Here is a 26,555-nt window from a genome sequence, read left to right on the forward strand (position 1 = left end):
TAAGAAATCACACAAGTGAGAAAAACCTATAACTTAGAAAAATATATTAAAATCATGTACCTTCTTTTTTGGAGATAAATTAGCATGGAGTAGTGATATTCCTGTGTGCCGTACTGTTTCTCTGCAGTAAGTCTCCTTTGTATCAGGTTTAACAGGTATTAAAGTAGCAGTGATTGGCTGCCTTACAACTGGTGGAACCCTACGTAGTGGGTCAAGTTGCAAGTGCAAAAGTGGAATACCAGCCAGATTGTGAGTGATCAGTGCTTTGTCCATATTCATATTTGCAGAGGACTGCTGTTGAGGTGAAACTTCTTGCTGTCCTTTGTACTGGTCTAGATTCAGGTGTTTGGGAGGTCCCTTGTGCACTTTGTCTGCCCATCTTGCCTCTTTCTTGGGCATTTGCCTTGGGATTTTAGGGTCATATCTACGCATGTTCAAATCTTCTTTTGATTTACTCTTTCTTGGTATATCTGATGACTGATGGTTCCATAAGGAATCTGATGAACTCCAGGCAACTCGTGGTACTGGTCTAGCAAAAGCCGATGACATTTGTATTGGATGTAAAAATGCTGGTTTGAAATGATGACCTGATTCAAGCTTAAGCAAAGGAAACCCATTTGAGTACTTCATGTTTTTTTCTATAGGGATAAGCTTTGGTGTTTTCTGGACATCTGAGGAAGAAGCTAGGAGATGAAGCGGTTTTGTGACTGCTGAAGAAGATAAGTCTTGAAATGGAGGCATAAATCCTGTTTCTTTGCTTTGGCTTTCTAATCTGCTTAAAGAAACGTTAACATCCAGATGATTCTAAATCAAAAAAAGGACAAAACACAGCATTTAGAAACACAGAATTGTTTTGGTTGGAAACCACCTTTAAGATCATCAAGTCCAAACATTAACCTAACACTGCCAAGTTCACCACACTAACCTATGGCTCAAAGCATCCCATCTACATCTCTTTTAAATATTCCCAGGGATGGTGACACAACCATTCCCCGGGCAGCCTGTTCCAGTGCCTGACAACCCTTGCAGTAAAGAATTTTCTCCCCAGTATCCAATCTGAACCTCCTCTGGAACAACTTGAGGCTATTTGATCTTGTCCTATTGCTTGCAACCAGGCAAAAGAGACCAGCCCCCACCTTGCTTCAACCTCCTTTCAGGTAGCTGTAGAGAGCGATGCAGTGTCCCCTCAGGTTCCTCTTCTTCAGGATAAACAACCCCAGATCCCCTAGACACTCCTCGTAAGACAAACTTCAGACTCTTCACAAGCTTCACTGTGCTGCTCTGCACAAACTCCAGCACCTCAGTGTCCTTCTTGTAGTGAGGGGCCCAAAGCCAAACACAGTGTTTGAGGTGCAGCCTCCCCAATGCCATGTACAGGAGAACAATCACTGCCCTAGTCCTGCTGGCCACACCATTCCTAATACAAGCTGCTGTTGGCCTTCTTGGTTACCTGGGCACGTGCTGGCTCATATTCAGCTGGTCCTTTTCCTCTGGGCAGCCTTCCAGTCACTCTTCCCCAAGTCTGTAGCATTGCCTGGGGTTCCTGTGAACAGGACCCAATACTTGTTCTTGTGGAACCTCATACAATTGGCCTTGGCTCATAAATCCAGACTGTCCAGGTCCGTCTGTAGAGCCTTCCTACCCCTGAGGAGAACTACACTACCACCCAACATGGAGTCATCTGCAAACTTACTGAGGATACACCCAATGCTCTAGAACAGATAATTGACAAAGATATTAAACAGAATTGGCTCCAACACTCAGCCCTGGTGAACACCGCTTGTGACCAGCCACCATCCAGTCAGTGTTTTACCCAGCAAAGCATACATCCAGGAGAATGCTGTGGAAAACCAAGTCAAAAGGCTTCACTAATGTCTAGGTAGATAACATCCACAGCCTTTCCCTCATCCATTAAGCACATTACCTTCTCATAGCAGAATGTGCCTTTCATAAACCCATGCTGTCTGGGTCTGATCACCTGGTTGTCTTCTATTTTGCCACCTGATGGCACTCAAGATGATCTGCTCCATAATGTTCTCTGACACCAAGGTCAGACTGATAGGCCTGGAGTTCCCCGGGTTGTCCTTCCAGCCCTTCTTGTAAATGGCTGTCATGTTTGCTAACCTCTGGTCAACTGGGACCTCCCTGGTTACCCAGGACTACTGACAGATGATGGAAAGTGGCTTGGTGAGCACTTTGCCAGCTCCCTCAGTACCTCTGGATGGATCCCATCTAGCTTTATAGACCTGTGTGTGTCTAAGTGGTGTAGCAGGTATCCAACTATTTCCCCTTGAATTATGTAGGCTTCATTCTGCTCCTCATCCTCATCTTCCAGGTCATCTGGGTTTCCCCCCAGCATTCAGTAAAAGACGGAGAGTCTCCTTAGCCCTCCTTTGGTTGTTAATGTATTTGTAGAAATTGCTTTAATGTCTTTTATGGCAGTAGCCAGATTCTGTTCTAGTTGGACTTTGGCTCTTCTAATTTTCTCCCTACACAGCCTAATGACATCTTCATAGTTCCCAGAGTTGCCTGCTTCTTCTTTCAAAGGCTGTAAGTTTACAGGTACCTTGAAACAGCAACTATACCCTAAATACACACAAAATTGGTATAAATAATTTTTGTCTACAGCAATCACTACAAAAGCATTTTCTGCATTAATAGGACAGGTAACATTCAGATATATGGAACAATTTTCATAAACCATGCTTTGATATACCTACTTTTATATGGCCATTGCTGCTTTCCTCTCTTACACTGTTCTTTGGTTGAAGATCAGAGCTCTGTAGATCAGGTCTTCCTTTATCTTCTTGAGGGGGCAGCTGTGTTTTCAGAGAGCCACTATCTTCAGTAGCGTGTGCAGGCTGACCTCCTTCCAGGGGAACAGACTGATTGTGTTGCAAAATTTGTTGCGCATTTGTCAAGTTGCCAAAGGATGACTGCACTATTTGCATTAAACTCATAAAGTTGATCTGCTGTAGCTGGATACACAAACACACAAACTTAACAACTTTAACAAAAGCATTAGCAAAAATGCTACCTCTAGGCTTATCTTCTGAATGTAAGTGACAAAATAACATCCTAGAGTTTCAATAATGATTCATTTGTATGATTGTTGTACTGGACTTTCTTTTAAGATACATCAAATACCCGCAAGGGATTTGCCAGTTTTGTTAAAGACAGACAAATTACTTCAATTTTTTGTGAAGCCTGAGTAAATTTAAGGCCACAAAAAATTGTCTCAATGTAATAGCAAAAATTAAATCCTAGCTTAGCTACCGTTATTACAGCTTTTTCCTAATCTATACTATTAGAGGACGTTGAGTTACGTGAAGTAAAACATACTCAGACTTCTGTTATTGCATTACTAATTTTCTGAAGTCAAAAGCAAGAGTTAAGTCTAAAGTAAGTTTTCACAGTAGTTTAAGTGGATCAGGAAATAAGGATAATAAAAGAAGCAATTATCTCCAGAGTTTTACGTAGCACAGTTTGTACTGTGAACTCTATTTTCAATAACGAGACACTCTCACCTGAACTAACTTGAACATTTCATCTTGGAGCATCTGCCTGACAGTTTCTGATGTGTTTAGTTTCTCTTCTGCAGGGAACTCTTCCTTGACATCTTGCTTCTTTGTACAAATGGACGTAGTGGAGAAAACACTTGACACTGATGACACAACAGTCTGAGAAGACTGACCATCACTTAGAGAAATCTCTCTATTACTTAAGAAGAAAAGCACAAAGCTATTAAAAAATTCATAGTTCAGAACACCTATATGACATCTTCTTACATCAATCCAGAGAATTTTAAAGATATCTTCATTTTTCTAAGGCATAATTACTTAATAGGAACAATTTAAGAATTAACATTGCAATCTTCATTGTAGAGTACGTATGACATCTTTATTCTGATACTCCCCTAATATATGGAATGAAAAACAGAGTAAAGAGTCTAAGTTCTGAGTTTTTGTTCACAAAGGTATCTGAAATCTTATCTTCACTAGAGATAAAGGCATTAAATTATTTGAGAGAAAGAAGGCCTGGTTAGTCACAAAACCATACAGGTGATAGAAAAGGAGAAGGAGATTATTAGCTGAAGTAAGAGAGATGGCAGATTCATTTAAATAATTAAATGTACCTTTATATATTTGGAATTAAAAATCAACAACAAAATTTCAGATCAGAAAACAACTAAAATAATATGTACCAGATTATAAAATATATCATTTTTTTCACAGAGGTATTTAGATCTTTTAGTATGCTTAAGACTATTATGAAGTCCTTAAATGAAGAAGAGAGGCTTAGGGCTTACACTAAGTTATAGAGGAACTGGAAGGACTTTACTTGCATCAATAGAAACCGACCCAAAATACATCTCTCTATTTAAGAAAAATGCTGAGATTGCTATGAATAAAGGCAACCTTTGGAGGGTATTTCACAACTCAACAGGATGGTGTCCAAGCATGTGAAGAACAGAAGCATAAAGCAATGGCTAATGTGTAATACTGAAGAGGTTTTGGATATGTAGTATGTGCAAAGTCGCACAGGAAATATTCTGGAAGAAAATTAGACAGTGTAAGCACAGCCCCACACCCTAGAAGTCTGAGAAATTGTTTTGTTTTTTCTCAATGCATAGTACTGATCTTCCTGTAAACTGAAAAACTCCACAGGCTGTTCTGGCAGCAAAAGCCTGAAAGTGACTCCTGTCCCCTTTTCCCAATTCCAACATTCTCCCTGTTTACAGAAGTATTATTCATGTGTATATTCATGTGAATCTAGCAGTTGCTACAGGATGCATATATATATTACTGATTTTATAAAAATATTAATGTAAGTTTATAATATTATTGCTTAGGTGTCTTATGTAATATATCATCTATAGTAATATTTATAAAATTATAATGATGCAAAAGTACAATTTCTCTTGAAATCTGGTTGCTTTAAATTAAATAAGCTCTGAATTGATTAATGTGATATTCTGGATAAAGGCTACTTTAGTACTACAGTTTGCAGGTACAGTATATAACACCTGCAAATTTTTGTAATAAAATCTACACATCATGTTACTTCAAACCAAGAATTTTATAAAGACAGTCCATTTTTTAATTATATAAAACATTATAGGTTAATCTTACCTGGGAACTTTTGCATCTTGTTCTACAGAGACTGAGTGAGAACTGGTGCCAGTAGCAACCTCAGTCACACTGTAAAGGATCAAAAAAATCAGTAAACATCACAATAATTTGTTATGCAGTTTATTTTAATTTTATATACATCTACATGTGTGTTTGTGTGTATAAAAGCTCCAGGAAAAGCATTTTAATTTGTATGTAATAAAATACCTGAAAACCACCTGATCACAGCTATACTGATCTACATTGCAATTTGAGTTGGCAAATATTGGCATTCATTATTTGTCTCCCTAGCAATCAGAAACTGACTCAAACAAAAGCACTGAAAAGGTTCTGGCTATTCAACATGAAGTGCAGGCAGAAAAGAAGCTGATCTGAGTTGATTAGAGAAGAGAAAATCAAATACTCTTAGAATCGTTACAATATGCATTCCGAAAAAAGAAAAGCCAGTACCATAAGAAATCCTTGAAGGCCATTTTATGTGCAGTATTTTTGTTTCTTTCCAAGTAAAAATGTATCAGTTTCACATAGTAGACAATTCAAAGTCCTTCTAAAAATCAACCATTTATGTTTTCCACAAACATTATATATACATAGAGATACTTATTCATATGACATCACAATTTATAAGATTTTCTAAATATTAAGACATTCAGACAGTACATCAGAGGATTACTACAAATTTGGTGGAATCAAGAAAAAAGCTAAGTGAAATAAAAAACAGAATTATATTTTTCTGTCATTAAAACAACTGAAAAAAATCTCAAGGGACCAAGATTCCTCCTGAAAAATACAATAAACCCTTTGTTTACAGAATATAGAATTTCTTCCCTTTAAGAACTTTAATGAAATAAAACTCAGCAGTAAACTATTCAAACAGATGATGGGATAAGTACATTTATGGACTGTTCCTATAATTTTATATACTATGTATTTTATATAACTAGAGCTATTTTAAACCATGAAATTTTATAAGGATCATAATGAAGGAAGTCCTTTAACTTCTGTAAAATACCTCCCTCTTTCAGAAGCTAACAAGCTCATTGCTCATATCCATTTTTATCTCATCTTCTGCTTCCTAGACACCAACTTCTACTTCTTACATACTGCGTAACTAACTTTTAAAATTTCATAGAATAATCAGCCACTGGATTTAGTCTGAAGATGGTGCTCCTATTTCAGGTCTGGAGAAGCAACTGTGTACCTGGAAGCTTTTCCAGTTACTCTCTATCCTTTTACTAGATATAAAATACACCTTCCCATAACACATAACTCTTTTATTTGATTATTACTAAATAACTACTCATCCATCCAGCATGTCCTATCTGTGAAATGCCTGTACATGTGAAATAGAAGATAACAGAACAATCTGTTTCCAACCATGGGTTGTTGCTATAAACAACAGCAAGAATCCATTGAGACTTCACTGGATACCATAATTAGCATAACTACTTTAGATTAGTAAGCAAAGTTAAAAAAGAAATTAAAACAACCAAAAAAGTCTCTCACACATTCTGCTGAGCGTTCCCTTCTTTTGTTTTTTCAGCCTTTTGATCTTCCTGGGCACTATCTATGTCTGAAACAGAAAGCTCCTGGAAAATACAAACATGCATCTGAACTTGTAAATGTTTGTAACTTCCTTCTGATTCATGAAGTATTACATTAATAGCCCTAAGGAAATTATACTTTTGATTAGTCACTTGAAAAAATCTGACTGAAAAATAATAAAAATTACACACTTATTTGGAGGACAGCTATAGATCAAAAATAAGGAGATATCCTCATGAATTATCTGCACATCTTTCCAAATCATTATTTTCAAATTCATATCCTTAGATCACCCTGGGAATACACTCTGCTAGTCTCCCACTCCCTAGGTAAAAATGAAAATGTGGAAACAACCCTGTTATACACAATCTACCTACAAACTAAGAAATCGACACAAATACAGGACTTTACACAGGGTACAGAATGACTATAGTAAAATGCATTGTAGAATTGAAGACCACAATATATTTAGTGTTTCTAATCCCATGAAGAGAACTAAATCTAGAGCACTACCGGCATGCAAACCGATGGCACTGCAACTCACATTTAAGCATAACAGAATCATACAATATGCTGAGTTGGAAAGGACCCACCAGGATCACCAAGTCCAACTCCTGTCCTTGTATAGGACACCCCTAGCCCTTAGCCAATTTTAAAGAAAGCAGACTGATGACCAAAGATGATGCATGAAAAAGCAAGGCTCATTTACGGATCCAGACTGAGTTTTCAGACAGAAGTAAAATAAACATCTTTGTATTTTTAATTTAAAAACAAGAAAGCATGCTAACAAGTATTAGTGTCTTTACTTAATCACCTGTGACTACTCCTGAGACATTACACATTTTTAAAGAAAGTAAAAAGTTGTTAATACAGTTTTCTAACAAAACAGACATGAAAATCTACACCATTAAGCAGAAGACTATCTATAGTTTTTTTATTTACATTATTTTCTATGTGTGCATAAATAATCTTAGATATTTGTATGTAGTGTTATACATTATATAGATTTAATACTACACATAATATTATACTTTATATATAGGCGTACACATTCAGTTCTACAAAAAATGAATCCATTTTCAGAAGTACTTACAGCAAATCTCATTTTACTACTGTTTAATTATGTGACTTTTATTACTAATTTAAGCAGGAAAAAATCCACCAATCTTAAATGCTACAAGCCTTCAATTTCTTAAGTATATTGAGGAATGCAGGATATTTCCAAAAGAGTATTCAGAATAACTTAATGCTTCTGTGCAAGACAGTAACTTGCCTTTCCTCTTTGATGCTCCAAAGGTTTGATCTTGATAGAGCTACTGGTGCTCTTTGGAGTTTCAAATGGCTCCTCAAAGAACTCTACAAAATAAGCAGGATTACTCTAAATAAAAAAATGACAAGACCTACAGCACTGTTATGTAATTCCTGTCAGCTGGTCAGGTTAGTACAATTTTCCCTAGTGAGGAGAACTGTGTTGTGAGATGTCTCATGGCAAACTTGACCTACCCATACTCAGCACTTAGAATTTTCAAATCATATTTGACATAGTTGCATGAATATGTTTGGAATGAAAGTAAGAGAATTATTTAGGTTAATATGCATTATCCTATCTCTATAGCAAAAATAAGTTACAAGAACTATAACAAGAATTGTGTTATAACACAAAGAAGATATAATACTAATTTGAAAAGAATAGTGAAAACTTATTTCAATTTTTTTATTAAATAAACAGTAGGGCATATAATCTTATTCAGCCAAAACTCCTGATGTTTTATATGTCAGAACATAGTGAAAGGATATACCATAAAAACAAACCTCTTTCTGATGTTACATCTAACTCCTCCTGAACAAATGGTCTCACTTCATTAAGATCTTCAGTCATGTGAGGTACAGAATAACTCCCATTATTAATTTCCTTCTTATTATAATATTTTGACTTAGTAGACATTCTGGTAATTGGAAGTGCAAAAGGTAATTAACAACAGAATATACATATCTGACTTATTTTAAGTATGCTGTTCTCTCAGATTGCAAGACAGTGCATAACTGTCACATAAACACTGCCGTGATATAATTAATGTTCAAATACATTTTCTCTCTGAATTTAACTTAAACCAAGATTGGTACAAGTATTTTGGTGACATTAATGGTGTAGTTTTTCAGATGGGCTGCTTCCAGAAAAATGTAAAAAACACATGATCTAATAAAAATGGAACGCATAAACTTCAAAATAATCTGGTTAAGATTACATTAATCTCTCTCACAGAAACTTCCTTTAATTGAAAAAAAAAAAAAAAAATTGGAGAAGACACAATTTTTTCAGAATACCGATACCAAAGATCTTTCGTTTCATGCAGCAGAAGATGAAAAGTCACAAAGAACTTCAGGTTAAGGAATCTACATCTTCAGAACTGCCTAAGATATCAACAAACAAAAAACTTACTGCCTTTACAGTGCATTTTTCCAACATGTACACATTTGGTCACAGCTAAAATACACTAAAGTTGTTTACTCTCATCTCAACACCAAGAAAATCACACTAAAGAGAGTGCAAGTTATTTGAAATCTAGATTTCCATTTCCGTATTTCTAAATTAATAAACAACCACGTACAATTCACTTCTTATGCAACAGCTACATTGCTTTCTACTTACAGGTTTGTCTGCTGATGAATATTTAATCTGCTTCATGCAGCTGTAAACAGTATGCATGAGCTTGACTTTGAACTCAAAATTAAACATGCATATAACATGTAGTAACAACTGAACTATCATAGTGACATGCTGCATTGTTAAGGAATTATGAACAAATAGAATTCATACATTAAAAAAAAAAACAACCAACATTACCCAAAACCAACTTCACAAAGATCAGAGGGTTGTACACTCTGGACATCAGGCAGAGGACTGACCAGTATGGAAGAGCCTTCATCTGTACTACTTTCTTTCTCTGTCCTAGACTCGGCTTCTGATACAGATGCAGATTCTTTCAGATACTGATTATCCAGACTCTATTAATAATAATGATAATGAAAATTCCCTAGTTAAAAAAAGACAGCTGATACTTAAAAAAATCCAGAATTATTTGACCTAGTATGTGGTTTTCTTAACTTCATATCCTTTTCTCTATTATTGAGATGAGAATTCCTGGATTTACAGTTGCCAGTAGAACATGTGTTTTGCTCCTTTTTGCATTTAGTGAAAGAATGGTCTCTGAATTATCTGAAGGAAATGCAAGAGAGATTTTGTCAGCCTGGCTGTCACAGATGCCATGTGACAATTAAATACCCTCTGTACAAACGTATACAGTAAGATTTGCTCTTCATCAACTGCACTGCAAAACTCTAATCACTGAAGACAGTGTTTGAGGCAAAAAGCTACATATAATAATGTAGTCAGAGGCACACACGAAGTTTTGGCAGTAAATTGTAAATAAAATACAGGTGGCACTTCTCAAAAAACAAAATACAAACCAAAATCAAAATCTATTTCAATCTGGGAGAAAAATCACAAAAAAACCTCAAAACCCGCTCCCTCAAAGCCTTTCATGTAGACTTAATTATAGAGGGTAAGTGATTCAGTTGTCCATAAATATAAAATAAAGCAATACTCATCAGGTTATTCTGCCAACTCTCTTCTTTAATAATAACACATATTCTCCAAAACTGTGTAACAGCACAAGATAAAAGTAAAAATTAAAAACTCACTTTTCACCAATCTTTAACTAGTTTAAATACTCCAGTCAAACTGCATCTGCACTGTCCTCAATCACAAATGAGTCTAAATTCAAGTCTCCCCAGACAAACTCTTTCTTTATTCTTTGTCTTGTTTTTCCAGACTCTTATCTACAATACTAGGTTTCCTCAAAGATGATGTCTTAAGCTAGAAAGAAAGGTTGAACTTGTAGGAATTTGCTCAAATAATGTGGTATTTAGATAAATGAGTTAGATTTTGAAGTGGACTTCCAAAGACAACTTCAATCTTAAAGCAAAGTCTTCCTACAGACAGAATTTCAGTTGTCCTGGAATGTTTCAGCAGCCCCTAAAGGAAAGTCTATTGATCAATATTACAGGTTTTACCGAGAACAGAACTATGTTTCATTGACACTTTCTCTCACATCCTCTTTCTTACCTTATATTTTATGCTCTTTGCTTCAGCTCCATCTCCGTAAAACTGCTCTAGTAGCCACAAAGAAGTAAGGACAGCAGCTGCTGACGTTTTCACATGTATCATTGGGAGAATCTCTTCTAAGGAATCTTGTTTATTGGAATGACAGAGCAGCCTCTGATCAGACCATCTGATCATCCACTCAAGCAATTTTGCAATATTGTTCAACTTATCCATCAATTCTATAGCCAGTTCTTCTCCTGGTACAGTATCAACTGGATCAACAGTTTTGTAAATGTATTTACAAGTTGCCTCAGTTTGCAGGCTAAAGAAAATATGGATAGGAAAGGTCTGGCTTGCTGGTGCAACAGTGACTCCTTGACTGTCACTCTGAGCTCTGTAAATTGATCTGTGCTTTAAACCAAATAATCCTTCATTAAGTCCTTTCATTAAGTCCTTTTCATTACGCAGAGAGGGTTCTGTTGTCTGTGCAATAGTTGGATTTTTCAGACTATTTTGGTTTTCATTAAAGCCAGACTTTGCTTCAGGATCAGAAGATGCCAGGGTTACAGTATAGCAAGACCCTGCTCTAAAGACACTCTGGCTTCTAGTTTTGGCTTGTCGACGTTTTAGTGTTGTATGGACATCAAAAAAGAGAGAGTTTAATTCATGTTCCCTAAGAAGTTCAGAAAAGCTAGTAAGAAATGGAACTCCAAGGTCACTGTACTTTATCAGATCTCTCTCAAGAACATAACTCAAAAAGAGTTCTAAAAAAACAACGTATTCATCATCATCTCGTTCAAATTCCCATGCACCAACTAAAGGCAAATTACATTGATTATGCATGTCTTTTCCATATACTTTGTCTTTATGTTTTGTTTTCCAGATAAAAGCTTTTGTCATACACGTGGTATTTTCATTCCCTATTTTTTCTTGTCTCTGATGTTCATTATCCCTGTAAGACAAGAAACGTTAAGTACTGTTAATGCCAAAATCCATTTTAAGAAAAATTAAATGAAAAAATAAACAAATGCCACTTAAGTTCCTTTTCTTCCTCAGTTATTGAAAACATAAAATTAACAAATTGAGATTTACCTTAATATAAAGGTGGCAAATTAATCAAATGCAAAATCCATAGTCTTTACAATGACAACAACTCAGCATTATCATATATGAATGTGGTCATCGCTGATAATAACTTCAAGTGACAATTACCTTGTTTGGTGAAATGATTACTTAAAATAGTAAGAGACAACTTTTTATATTTTTATTTCAACAGAACACTCTCTGTTGCATTTTTTTTTCATACCTTTGGAGTGATGGTGTTTGAGCTCTCGTTTCTTCAGCAAACAAAGCATCAGAAAGTGTATCTGCTGTGTCAGCATCACTATATACCTGAGGATTTCCAAGATCAGTAAGTGTGCTTCTGCTTAGACTAGTGCCTAATGAGAATCTGTCATAACAGTGTTCCTCATCATCTGCAGCTCCTTCTTCCGTTGGCTCCCAAATATTAATTTCTATAGGGCCTATGTTCCTTATTACACGTCTTAATGAGCTCGTTCTCACTTTTTCCATAGCCTCTATAACAACAGACATCATTTCTTCACTTTCAGGACCTAGTGAAAGAAAGAAAACCAGGAGATTTTAAATAAAAACTTCTCCATTTTTCCAGTTTTCAATCGTCTCTGAAATTGAGACATGAATTAACTTTGAATCATCATAAATAATGGCGTTTAGAAATACAGACAGAAATTGTGATAAAGTGAAAAAACATCATCAACGTGGAAGTAATGATGTTATACTAGTGGTATAGACATACCAGAAAGAAAAGAGAGAATTTGCTACAAAACTCTCTCAGATTCGTCTAACTGAAAACTGTAGTCATTATTTTGCACAGGGCATGAAGGAAGGCACTGTCACAAGTTAATTTGTTATGTAGGGTAAAAAAGAAAGTTCGTTTAGTGTTGCTGAAAAAAGACGCACATTACCTCTGACAAAACTGTGTCTGAGTCGCTGCTGAAGTGCATGGTATTTATCTCTCAGCGCAACTCTTATATCTTCAGGATTAGGAAATGCTTTTACGAAAATCTCTGCCACCTACACAAAATAAAGTAATTTTCAAGTAGCTAACACAGAAGTAAGGTATATTTTCCAACAGAACTAACACCACTGAGATGTCTAACCAGCAGCTTTTTTAAGAAGAAATATTTGTGATAATTGCTCTTACTTTTGTTCTAGCTTTAATGTCTTTTACCTTTTTCACTGGTGGCAATTCTCCAAGCAAACTCAAAATTATATCTTGAACTAATTCTTCAACATTCATGAATCTGCAGAAAGGAAGCATTCGACAAGCCCACTCCACTGCATTCAGACAATGCTCAACAGTGGAGGCATCATACTCATTCTTCATCAGATCCTAAAAAAAAGACCTTACTGTAGAAAAATGAATTTATATGAACAATACAGTTCATCAAAATGTTTCATGCATTGCAAATTGCAATGACTCTTCCTGAGACAACAAAAAAATAAAAATATCTAACTGAACTGCCAAATAAAGAAGCATATCATTTTAGGAGCCAGATCAAGGTTGTAATGGACCACAACTTGTATAAAAAATAATAATAAATAAGCTTTTTTTTTAAACCAGTTTAGAAAATAATTCCATTAATAGCCTGCTGAAGAGTCCGTTTAATGGTAGTTTAAAGAAAACTTGAGGATTTGTCTAAACTAGTTGTAACTTGACTAAATATACTGAAATAGCAGGTAAAGTAAATAATTTTACTGTGACTTAAGGTGATCATAAACTGTTCCTTGACAGTAAAATATCTGAGCCAGCCCAGAGGCTTTTAAGATGGAACAGTTTATTTTGAAACAGTCTGTGGTTTCTCTCTCACCACAGAATCACAGTATCACAGAATCTTAGGGGTTGGAAGGGATCTTGGAGATCATCTAGTCCAACCCCCCTGCCAGAGCAGGATCCCCTAGAGTAGCTCACACAGAAACACATCCAGGTGGATTTTGAAAACCTCCAGAGAAGGAGATGCCACAACCTCCCTGGGCAGCCTGTTCCAGTCCTCTGCCACCCTCACAGGGAAAAAGGTTTTCCTCATGTTTATGTGGAACCTCCTATGCTTCAGCTTGCACGTGTTGCCCCTTGTCCTATCATTGCACATCACTGAGAAGATCCTGGCTTTGTCCTCCTGACACTTGTCCTTTATGTATTTATAAACATTAATGAGGTCACCCCTCAGTCTCCTCCAAGCTACAGAGACCCAGCTCCCTCAGCCTTTCCTCATATGTAAAAAGTTCCACTCCCTTAATCATCTTTATGGCTGTCATTTGTCACTGTAATGCACAGGAAAAACAGAATATTCCACTATTTGAGACTTGATTCTTCTGGTGGAGAGAAACCTTGGCCTTGTTTTGAAAAGGAAGCAACCTTTGCTAAGGACGGCTCTGTTGCTGGAATACATCAGACAAAAATAAATATCTGCACTGTTAAAGACAAATATCATGCTAGTAGTTACTTTATTCTTTTTTGATCTCTGAGAACAATTGCTGAAGGTTTAAGTAGAGAAAACTTGATTAAATTGTAATACTTTTTGTTATTCTATGTGAAAATCATGTATATGTAATGAAATCAGAAACTTTTTTTTAGTGCGTTAAATATATATTGGTCAGGAAACAGTAAAAATCTCTTAATTTAATGGAAAAAAGTAAATAATTAGGCAGACAAGAAAAAAAGAAACAATTACCCTTCTGGCAGCATCTCTTCAATTATCTGAGTTAAATACCAAGCAGAAGCTCAACCTTTAGAATTCTTCTTACAGCTTCATGCAGTTAAAATGTACCTTTACTGCATTAGTAGTATAATTACCTCATGATTGTTAATGTTTTCCCTTGCAGTTTGGTACCGCCGACAGTTGTCAGATAACCTTTCACGAACATGGAACATCCAACACAATGCACACAGCTCTCTGAACCAACCTATGACACAAACATGGAATATGGTGAGATTCTATTCAAATAAATGCAATTGAACAGCTGGAGATTTTTAGCTCGGAGATAAAATAATGTTAATTCCTAACAGAAGTTAAAAGAAAATAAATACTCATTCTTGAGTGCCCTGCAGCTAGAGCTCTGCAGTCTCACTTAGTGTTCATGTTCTTTGACATGTCAGATCTGCAGAACACACAGCTCAGAACAGAAAGTTTTCAGATTAAGAGTTTTGATAACTAACATAAAAGCTGCCAAGAGAATGTGTTTCTGCATAGATCACAGTACACTGTTTCAACTAATAAGAGTTTCTTTGCACTCATGACTTCTCAGTTGTGTTCAGTTTTCTAGCTCTATTTTATTGTACACAGACCTAAAATTTTACAGGTCATATCATCAAACTGATGGTTTCCAGAAGATGAAGATGTATGGAAAACGGTGTGGAAATTGGAGTAACGGAGCAAAGTCTCTGGAAATGGACTCAGCGAAGGAAGAGATCCTTTCATTCGAATCTGTGGACAGTAAAAATAAGTAAATAAGTAAAAATGGAAAGAAAAATCAGTTAAAGCTTTCCAAGCATTTCTATTAAATGTACAGCCTCTCTGTTATTAGAAAAATACCCAAGACCAGCACAATTCCCGAAAGTTTACTTTCCATTTTTTTCAAATCAGTATTCTGAAAATTCCTTTAAAGGAGTAATTTTAGTACGAGCTAGGGCACAAAAAATGCTTTTGTTTGCATAGTACTCATAATACTCATTATTATGATAAAATACAAGAGTAACAAAGTTTAAGAAGAACTAAGAACACAATTAAGACACCAGTTTAATCCAACAAAGCCTAGGCTATTGTTAACCACTGCAGACTAGTTTTCCCTCCTGTTTCAGCTGGCACTTATGATCACCCTCTGCAACAGCATTAAGTGCAAAACTATGCAATGAGCAAACAGAAGGAAATACTTGTCAGTGAAAGCAGTCCCTGATCTGGATCACTGCATGAATGCTTGCAGGGAGGCTGACAGAAGACAGTCACATACACCCCTTTCTGTAGCAAGTTAAGCTTCTTCAAGTAGCTAAGTATCAAGGACCTATGAAAAGCCTGCATTTATTTGCATTCAATATATTCTGAGCCTCGTTCTGTGCAAACAAAATATATGAGCAGAATGAGCTCTTAAAATTCCCCTGCTTTGTGAACTGAGATGACCACTTTACCTGTACAGAGTATCACATGCTCATGCTATATGTTCCACCCTAAGTGATCTGGAACACACTTTCAGTTAACAGCCTTAACTCTCAGTTTAAATCAGCTTGCTTCTTTCACAGGGAGAAAGAAAAGTGTTTGTACATTAGCAAGTGGGTACAAAAAGACATGAAGAAGGAGATTCTTTACGGAGTATATACCCTGTATCTTTAAGTTCTCATTTCCTAAAAGAACTGAACATGGAGTGTAAAACCAGAAAATGACATGTAAAAAATTACATCAAAGTGCATGAATGCTTCTGCAATGCAACTGCAACCTTGTCAGTAAAATTTATGACTGAGAATCAAGTTACAAAAAAACCCAAGTTAAATGCTTACCTTTTGCATAACTTTTCTTGTGTACTTCAGTTGTGCAATATACCACTGTGCTGCAGGGCAGGAACAATGAGCAGCCCGGAAAAGCAAGATAATTCGCTGAAGAACTCCTGACACTTTCTGACGACTTTCTCTCTCGATTTTTAGAAGAACGTCATTGCAGTCTTCCTGAAAAATGCAAATTCAGAGACAAAAAAAAGCCCCCAAATTAGAAAGAATATATAGATTAAGGAATCTGACTTAAACATTGCTTCTCCTAAGAATATTTTCCTTACTCTTTTAGAGCATAGACCCTTTATGGAAAAAACACAGAGGCACACCTGCTTTCTTTTCACTTTGGTGCTAATAAAGTAAATGCATGCACAGGGAAAAAAACAGAAAAAAGGAGCTGAAAGGAACCAAACTAAAGATCCTGATTATTTCATATATACACACAAGCAAAGACCCAAGAAACATCTATCTTGCATGCTTACTTCACTGAGAGAAGCTGGCTGAGGACAGTACAATGGTGGTGCTGGAAGATAAAGCCCATCTGGAACTAAACCATACAGCTTTCTGCTAATATCCTTGGCAGAATCCATCAAAAGTTGAAACGTCTCTGACAGAATATCTGCATCTGCCATAACAGCTGCTTTCAGTAGCTCCTGTATTGAATTATAAAGAACATCTGCATCTTCCTCTTCAATGGGATCTATAAAATATTAATCACATAAATCGATAAATTAGTTGACTCAACTCATACATGGCCTTTGTTCTGAAAATATGAGGCTATGTTAATGCAAAATTTGCATTAACCTACAACACATATATTGCATCTACTTGCTTAAAGATGAGATCTCTCACACTGGAAAATAGTATTTCATTATTAATTTCAGGTTTTGCTACACTAAGGGGGAAGATACTGTTCTTCTAGATAGAGAACAGAAAATTTCAGCCATGCATTTGCTTGGCATAAAATTCTGGCTAATTATTCTAAGCAGGCACACACCAGGTATACTACTACTACTACTACTAACTACAACAACTCTTTCATTAGTGATCAAGGGATATATATGTATTTGTCTCTCTTACATACTGTTATATTTTCTCCTTTTCTCCTAAAAGTATCAAGACCTTTAACATACATCATTCATTGGCTCCTGAAATTCATAGTATTATACTGCTCAATTTTCATTTATACTCCTGCTGTTTGTCTTGAACTATTTGCTGCTAAATCTTTGTACTACCTATCATACTTACAGACTCTTATATATATATATTGTCATATATGTGTGTGTGTGTGTTTGACATAAAATCCTTGGAAAGGATAAGTAAAAAGTAAGAATTTACACAGTGTCTGGGATATGATTTAGATAAAGATTAATTCACATTCACCTTCTGACAGGGACTTGAGAAGTTCAGGAATAGAGAATATGCCAGTAAATTTTCTGTAAAATGTAAGCAAGGAAAGGTTGATCTAGCTAACTGAGGGAATTTCAGCAGTAAGGTATTAAGTTAGGTTATGTGATTAAAAGCTTGTATATGCACACACAAAAAAGCACAGAGACAACAGCAAGTGAAGGAACCTGAATTCTTCCTAGATCCATCTATTCACAGCAGAAAAATCACCCCATGAAAGGCTCAACTCCACAAGCCCACAGGTCCACAACAGCAAACTAGGTACTCAGAGCAATGGACGGCCTATCCAGGCTCTTCCCCAGAGAGCCATTAGCTCCAGTGTCCAGGTACAAAACCCACCAAGATCAGCTCTCTTCAATACCTTTTGACCTGAGAGGGGTTACTGTCAGGAAGGATAGGACATATATTGCACGCAGGAGAAGAGCTTTTTTGGTACTGTGTAAGGCTTAAGGGATCTTAAATAAAGAAATCAAAGGTATGTCATAGAGTTGTGGCAGCCTCCCCTCTGTTGGGCCACATGTCTGTTTTACTGGGTGAGGGACTCTGTATCCAGTGTGTCTGTGTACTGGACTTCCAAGTTCCAGCAACTGCAGCAGGACCACGGGTCAGAAAGTCTGTGTGCCTGGGATGCCAGCAACTGCAGAGACTGGAGTTAAGTCAAATCAAGTGCCAGCAACAGGAGTGGGACCACAGGTCAGAGCGCCCATGTATCCACAGTGCCAGCAACTGGAGCTAGTGAGGCTACGTATAAGAATGTATGACTGCTAACAGGTACCAAGTCAGACTAAATGATGAGATAATAAAGTGACCTGGGAGTTATGGGTGTGTACAGCTCACTCTTGCAAGAGTGAGACCACAGGAGCTGACAGTGACTGGAGCGACTGGTGAACAGCTTGTGTGTCTGCACGTTCCGAAGGGCAAGACAAGGGGACTGGGATATTGGATGGATGAAGGGAGTCATGACTAACTACCAAAAAGATGGTGTGTGCACAGGTGTGGGTGTCTCCAAGGGTGAGGGACATGGAAAGACTGAGGACCCCAGCTCAGCTGGCTATCAGACAGACCGTACATGTAAGGCCAGCTACTGTGGGGGAGCGCAGACAGTGTGTGTGCATGAGGGGAAGGTGACTGGGTGTGTACCAGAAAATAGAGTGGGGTGGGGGCTTTGGGTGCTCAGATATGCAGGCAATAGCAACTTGGGAAACTCAACTACAAGGTATAAGCCCAGCTACTGGAGGGATCCACACTGTACACATAGGTAAATATATGAAGAACTTAATCCTGACCAGCAAGAGATGGAAATTGGATGGGATTGTTGGTGTTGGCTGGATGTCGAGCACGTCTGTGCCTGTTGGCCCCTGTGGCCAGCTGTATATAGGTGTTGTGTAGGTGGGTTTGGGTATGTGCCCACTGGGGATACATTCTTGGTCTTGCTGGCTGTTGGACTTGGGGGCATGGAGCTGTCAGGCCACGAGTTACCACCCACATCCCCTTGAAGAGAAAGCAAAGGCACAAATTAAGCACCATCATGTCTTGCCTACAAGAAAGCCAGGAAGGGGCTTTTCACCAGAGAGGGCAGTGATAGGACATGGGGTAATGTTTTTAAACTGAAAAGAGGGTAGATTTAGGTTAGACATCTGGAAGAAATTCTTCACCGTAAGGGTAGGAAGGCACTGTAACAGGTTGCCTAGGGAAGTTGTGGAAGCCCCTTCCCTGGAGGTGTTCAAGGCCAGGTTGGATGAGGCTTTGTGCAGTCTGGTCTAGTGTGAGGTGTCTCTGGTCATAGCAGGCAGGTCGGAACCTGACCTTTAAGGTCCTTTCCAACCTTAACCACTCCATGATTCTACGTAACAAACTGTAAGTATAATGATTTTCCATACTGTTATTACATATGCATTTGTTTCAGGGGTTTTTCCAAACAACTTAATACCAAATATAGCCAAACAAGGTTTTGGCTGATATAAAGACAAGATTGATAACATGGTCTGTTTTTAGAATGATCTAAGCAAAAACCCAAACCCCTATGAAGTATTTGAATATATTGTAACAGTAAAGCACACACTGGACGCAATTGTTTCTGTTTAAGACAGTGTATTACAGATCATGCAAGTGAACTAACACGAAAATAAACACAATTATTTAAAATTGTACATACCTGTGAACTGCTTGTATTTAATACAGCCTGATGGTTCAGAAGTAACTGGGTGCCCTAACAAAAATTTTAACTTTTCCTGAAAAGTCTGCATTGGTGATAAGCTTAGAGGCAGTAAACACTCTGTGTTTTTCAATCTGAAAATATAACATGAAACTGTTATTAATGAAGTAAAATCCATAGATATTCTAATGCATCTCTGTTAAATTAATATCTAAGACAAAATAACTAATGTTAACGTGTTAGGTCCTACATCTGCTAGGAGTCTGACAATACTTATTTTTGAGGCAAAAGATATGCCTTGTTACAGTAAGCTTCATGCAAATAACATTAATTTAAAAATACAGCATACTTATTCCGAGCTCAGTTTCACCTTGAGAAGTCACCAGACTTCTGACAATACAGCTGGTAGGTCACACCAATAGAAACAGCCAGTTTCCAGTCCCCAAGTCTGTGTGTTAACCACACAGCCTCTGGAATGAGTCCACCAATAAAGAACAAATCAAGAGCATATTCAGCTGTCCACACAGACGAAAGGTTCTGGTCCCTGACAGCTCTGGTAACCAAAGAGTGTTGCAGCGGAATGATACGAGGAGATCGGTCTGTGACAAAAATAACACATTTTAAAGTTCACATAAATCTACATGCTATCAGATGAATAATCAAGAATTCATTTGTTCACATCGCTTTTGGATTCATTTCAGCACACAACTGCTTCTCACTTTATTAGAGGCACACCACGGGGTTTAACTGCAGCAGGCAGCTCGTCCTGTGGTACAAAAGTGAGGGTCAGAGTAGGCTACTTTTCTTCTTAAAAAAGCAGAATATGTGTGCATATGCAAAGTTTGTGGATTATTCTTATTTTCAATCACATCAATGGAATATTTCAAAGTATGCTACACATGCTTAGGATATCCGAGAGGGTACATCTGAGAACAATGGGAATTCTGACACTTCCTAGTGTTTGCACTCACTGTGTTGCTCATGGCAGAAGACAGAAAGCTACAATGCATTTTAAAGTAACAGCAGTACATTCTTTTAAGAGTGCATGAAGACAAACTGAAGACAAATTTACTATCTCCTTGTTTCTTGAGGTTTAGATTTGTTTACCAAGGATTTACTTCCTGGTTTTCCTGGAGACATGGTGATCAACATTAACTTTAAGGAGTTATTTGTTTATCTTGCAATATCTTTTTACTGTTGAGACAATGGCATTACTTGGAGAAATGTTCACACTAATCCAGCCTGCGCAATGCTGTTTTTTCAAGATTGTCTCACCATGTACATGGATCTCTGACTAATTCAAGTATTAAAATCAAGATCTTATTTTGTAGGTTTTATGTGGGAAGTTGTCCAAATAGAACATCCACAATACCAGGAAAAAATATGTACCAGTTCATGCTGTAGTACAGAAACATGAAAAATAGTCAATATATGCAAATACACTGCAGAAAAATTAATCAATTAAAATAAGTTAATATAGTAGAAAATACCTCGCAATATAACATAAGTGCACTAGTACACTACTTACAATACTTCCAAGTAGCTTTTAAGTCCCGTGGACATTAAATCACTTTAAAAAATTCTGAAAAAAAAGTTCCTAACAAGGGAAATCTCTAAACAGAATCCTTGCAGAAAATAGATAAAACACCCATTATGATAACTACTAATTCTCAGAAAAAAATGCTGAAAATCAGAACTTAAACTAACAAGTACTTGGGTTCAGTAACAAACCAACTGGACACTCTTGCTTGTTCTGATGATACAGTGTCTGAAGCACTTTGGCTTCCTGACTGTCAAATAAGTAAAAAGTGCTCTCCTCTGTCTTTTCAGTTTGGGTCACATGGTATCACAGATTCAACAATTCAACTAATTCTTAATCAATGTTTTTAATCTCACATTTGGGAGGATCAAAGTCAGTCAGTCACATCTTGAAGCATAAGTAGTGTAAGAACCATGAAATTCTAATGTTGCTTAATTTAGGTGAATAAACACAGCTCCCTTTTACCTGAGTATCAGATTTAGATCACTAACCAAAAAACTTGAGAAAAATAAATTTAAAAACCGTGAGGAAAAAAAAAAATCAATGTATTGGTAAGCAGTCCAGAAGGACAAGGGAGTCCAGGAAGGCTAGACTTTCTTAAAAAAGGGAATTTTTAAGGTGCAGGAACAGGTGGTCCCTGTATGCTGAAAGACAAGCCAGCAAGGAAGAGCTGAACAGAGAGCTTTCGGCTGGAACTCAGGAAAAAAAAAAGTTTATAGCCTTTGAAAAGACAGGGCAGGCATCTCAGGACTACAAGTACCCAAAGGTATTGAGGGAGCGGGCAAAGTGCTCACCAAACTGACTTATATCATATGTCAGCAGTCATGGGTAACCAGGGAGACTTCTGTTGACTGGAGACTGGCAAATATTTACAAGAAGGGCTGGAAGGACAACCCAGGGAACTCCAGGCCTATTAGTCTGACCTTGGTGTCAGAGAACACTATGGAGCAGATCATCTTGAGTGCCATCAGGTGGCAACATAGAAGACAACCAAGTGATCAGACCCAGTCAGCATGGGTTTATGAAAGGCACATTCTGGTATGAGAAGGTGATGTGCTTAATAGATGAGGGAAAGGCTGTGGATGTTATCTACCTAGACATTAGTGAAGCCTTTTGACTTGGTTTTCCACAGCATTCTCCTGAAGAAACTGGCTGCTCAGGGATTTGACAGGTGTATGCTTTGCTGGGTAAAAGCACTGGTTGCCTGGGCCCAGAGAGTTGCGGTGAACAGAGTTAAACTCAGCTGACAGATGGTCACGAGTGGTGTTCACCAGGGCTGAGTGTTGGAGCCAGTTCTGTTTAACATCTTTATCAATTATATGGATGAGGGGACTGAGAACACCCAGGGAACATGTGTTATGAGGTGCGTCTGAGGGACCTGGGGTTGTTTAGCATGGTGAAGAGGAGCTCTCTACAGTTGCCTGATAGGAGGTTGTAGTGAGGTGGGTGTTGGTCTCTCCTCCCAAGAAACAAGAAATAGATTAAGAGGGAACGGCTTCAAATTGTGCCAGGGGAGCTTCAGATTGGATATTAGGTAAATAATTTTCACTGAAATGGTTGTCAAACACTGAATAGGCTGCCCAGGGAAATGGTTGAGTCACCATCCCTGGAAGTATTCTAAAAACATGTAGATGTTGTGCTTAGTGCCATGGTTTAGTGGTGAACTTGGCAGTGTTATGTCAATGGTTGGACTCGAATACCTTAAAGGTCCTTTCCAACCTAAACAATTCCATGATTCTATTCTATGGATGACATAATTCAATTCCACACATCAAACTCTTTAATTCAATAATCATGAGATGCAAAACATCAGTCCCACAGACACAACCACCACTCCACAAAAGTACCTGAAAAAACTAAGTTGTTTTACATTTAGTTAATTGTGCTGAAATTATGAATCATCCAGTTACAGCGTAACAGATAGAATTTATATACACGTAAAGAAACCGTAAGAGTTAAGCATAGCAAATTAAACTGATTTTAGTGAAATACCTTGTTGGATGTGAAGTGGAGGTAGGATGTTAACCCGGTGTGGTGGAAAGATATAAAGCAGCTGATTTGTGAAGTAAGCGGCCATGAATCGTGCCATGGATCGAATCACAGCCATAGCAGTTTCTGTATGAACATCTGTTACCATCCATAGTTCATGCTGATAATACCTGGTATCTAAAAAAACAGATGCAAAATTAAAACGTTAAAAGAAAAATTATTTTAAATTTGAATGCTGAAATTGTTTAATCACAGCTTGTAAATTATTGCTTTGAAACAAGCAATTACTTAATTTTTTGGCAAAGCTTTCAGGACTTGGGAGAGCTTAATGTTTTATCCCAATTGCACATTACATTAATATCAAAGTACATTTATATCTGATTTTTTATTACTAGAAGCAGACCTCTAATATCTAAATTTAGATCAGCATCAAGTAAAAAAGAACTGTTTAAATTTGGTAATTTTATAACTCATCCTCTAACTTAACATAAAAAAGTTTAAAGAATCTGCAAAAAATACCCACTGTCAATTTAGGACTGGAGACCAATCTAAAATCCAGTATTTTATCATGTTATATTATTAAAATGTTAATTCAATATTAAATTCATTTCCCCTGTTTATTTTTCTTCAGCGGATTTGAATGTAAGAACACTTAATAGGCCAAGCTTCACTATTAATTATACAGTTAAAGTTGTCTAAAATCTTACCAACAAGTGCAGCTGAAAAAACACCTGAGGATCAGAAAAAGATCTTTAAAGTCACTGAAAACAGACTTTAGTCCAGTGTAAGAAAAGCTTTCTGTCAAGTGTGTGCTTGATGGTACAGAAATTAGACACTAGGTTATTCGAGCATTATCAACATACTTTATCACATTTTTATGCAATATAAACACACCAGAAAATTTTTCCATCTGACACACTGAGAGCTGTGATCGCCTTAGAATCTCTCCTACCAGATGATCACAGAGTCCCTGAGCCTCACTCAAGTTGTATTCATACAGATGGCAAAATAATATTGCAAGATAATATCGACTTTGAAGAAAACGTGTTCTTTTTCCTCCTGCATTAAAAGAGAAAGAAGTGCAGAAGTCCAGTTAGAAAAGAAACAGTAAACATAAAACAGACACAGTAGATTCAAAAGTATCTCCAGAAACACAGCTATGTAAACACATACTCTGAGAGGCAGCAGAACTCAGGAGCAGCTGTTTTAGGAGAGAAGATCCTCCTACAGCCTGTAAGTTATTAATGAGTTTAAACTCATCCACAACAGCTTTACTTCAAAGGAGCTGGCAGTTTTCAAAACAATACAGTGTATAGTAAAGACACAAAGACAGGATTGCTCAAAGGGAGCTTAGCCTTCCGGGAAAGGATGCCTAAACCACAATTAAATTGTTTATACATTCATCAGTCTTCCAATATCCTGAATTCTATTTGCATGAGGTATTCCCCATCATAATAAGCAGTAAAAAAATTTTCTCATGCCTGTGAAGAGACTATGGAATCTTACTGAAATCGACTTCTGAATAAACCCCATCAGAAATTATTTTGTTTTGTTATTGCCCACATGAAAAGTCTTTTGATTGTATAGCTACTGCTCAGAAATAGAACTAGAGCTTTTCTGTACCAATTACTTCATAATCACAAGGAAACTCTGTTACAAAAATAGGAATGCATGGAACTTTCTAGGGAAGAAATCAGACATAAGCTTTGAATGATGTCTATTCAAATTCCAGCCTAATTTCTAATATGCATCTTTTCTGTGTCTTGTCCCCTTTTTTGGAAGGGCAAATAAGAGTAATGAAACAACACAAAAAGTGATTATACAACTTACCCTCTCCACTCTAAAAGATTTTATCCCTTACCTTTTGCCTTGATTTCGCAAAGGCACCTTCTCCAGATGTCCACAGATTCTCTGTATGAGCCTAAAAGGAACTTCTCCTCACCTACAAGAGTCATACATATAACAAATTAAAATCTCTACACAGTTAAGTGTTGTATATGTGCAAACACAAAAGCACTTCAATATTACAGGGTTATGAAAAACATGGTAAAAAAATGTGAATCTTCAGCTAATACCCATTCTCAGGGCTATAATTGAGTTTTAAGCACCTGAGAGAAGACAACTTGGAATACTCCTTCCCATCTTTTTTTTTTTTTAATTGCTAATTCACTATTTAATGAAAAAAGCAATTCAGGATACAACTTTTTCAGTAATTGGGTTATTTTTTTAGATTGTAAAACATTATAAATGTTAACTATAGTTAGAAACTTAAGTATTCAAAACACTCAATAGTTATTCACAGGGAAAAACATTTTCTCTTATCTCTTTTCTTATTTCCTGTGATGTGGAAATGTTTTTTCAATGTGAAAAGTAGTTGTCTAAATTATTTAAAATTATGTAAAATTATTTAGCAAGTTGAACATATATATTCATTTTCAGTTTAAAATCTCATTAAAACAACAGGTCTACAGACTGTTACACATTTCATCCTTCTAAATGGGACCTCTCCACCTCTATTCCCATTCTGATTTTTAATCCATTGGTCAATTCCTAAATGCTTTCACAGAAAGTTAACTGTAAAAGAGCACGTTTCCTGGGCAAAGCAGAAGGGAAAAAAGAAATAGCCCTGCCACATCTGAAAAGACTGGGACAAATGTGTCACTCTATCCCGCTTACTAGCAGCTAGCCAGTTCAGCTACTGCCTGGTCCATCTACATACATGTTACTCTGCCTTATCCAATTGTGCTGTATCTATCTGGCAAATTGAATTCCTCACAAGGAAAGAGCAGAAAGGCAGGCTGGACAGTTGCATATACTGTTAGGACGAGTGAGAGACATGAAAGAGCTAATGTCTTGTACAGTCATATGGGAAGAGAAGTCAGAAGCATCATTTAAGAGAGAGAGATTAAGAAAATGGAGGCGAAACAGAACTGTGATGGGAGACATAAATGGAAAGCTGGGCTTAGTTTGGAAAGGTAAAGGAAGAACACAGGACAGTAATGTATAGGACATAAGGCTACAACCATAAACTGCTTGCAAAATAAATACAACAATGTAAGTTTATTACATTAGGTTACACTTAATTAGATGCCTAGTTGAAGCTGACTAGTTTCATATACACAACA

At 36.9% G+C, this 26,555-nt stretch overlaps 1 protein-coding gene across 1 annotated transcript in view; it reads right to left on the minus strand.

Annotated features, from left to right (window-relative positions):
- The window catches only part of CPLANE1 (ciliogenesis and planar polarity effector complex subunit 1), a 61,688-nt gene that overhangs the window by 22,705 nt on the left and 12,428 nt on the right, over window positions 1-26,555 (minus strand). Inside the window, exons 13-33 of the mRNA XM_051642659.1 lie at window positions 25,292-25,372; window positions 24,325-24,489; window positions 23,434-23,607; window positions 20,272-20,500; window positions 19,902-20,086; window positions 16,822-17,039; window positions 16,352-16,516; window positions 15,149-15,287; window positions 14,657-14,766; window positions 13,034-13,195; window positions 12,768-12,876; window positions 12,089-12,395; window positions 10,804-11,734; window positions 9,523-9,683; window positions 8,490-8,623; window positions 7,951-8,033; window positions 6,639-6,721; window positions 5,133-5,201; window positions 3,528-3,720; window positions 2,721-2,978; window positions 61-804 (exon numbers count right to left, since the gene is read on the minus strand). Coding sequence (XP_051498619.1) covers window positions 61-804; window positions 2,721-2,978; window positions 3,528-3,720; window positions 5,133-5,201; window positions 6,639-6,721; window positions 7,951-8,033; window positions 8,490-8,623; window positions 9,523-9,683; window positions 10,804-11,734; window positions 12,089-12,395; window positions 12,768-12,876; window positions 13,034-13,195; window positions 14,657-14,766; window positions 15,149-15,287; window positions 16,352-16,516; window positions 16,822-17,039; window positions 19,902-20,086; window positions 20,272-20,500; window positions 23,434-23,607; window positions 24,325-24,489; window positions 25,292-25,372 — 4,700 coding nt within the window. The remainder of the gene's footprint in view (window positions 1-60; window positions 805-2,720; window positions 2,979-3,527; window positions 3,721-5,132; window positions 5,202-6,638; window positions 6,722-7,950; window positions 8,034-8,489; window positions 8,624-9,522; window positions 9,684-10,803; window positions 11,735-12,088; window positions 12,396-12,767; window positions 12,877-13,033; window positions 13,196-14,656; window positions 14,767-15,148; window positions 15,288-16,351; window positions 16,517-16,821; window positions 17,040-19,901; window positions 20,087-20,271; window positions 20,501-23,433; window positions 23,608-24,324; window positions 24,490-25,291; window positions 25,373-26,555) is intronic.

This window comes from Apus apus, chromosome Z, assembly GCF_020740795.1.
Source record: "Apus apus isolate bApuApu2 chromosome Z, bApuApu2.pri.cur, whole genome shotgun sequence".
Taxonomy (NCBI): domain Eukaryota; kingdom Metazoa; phylum Chordata; class Aves; order Apodiformes; family Apodidae; genus Apus; species Apus apus.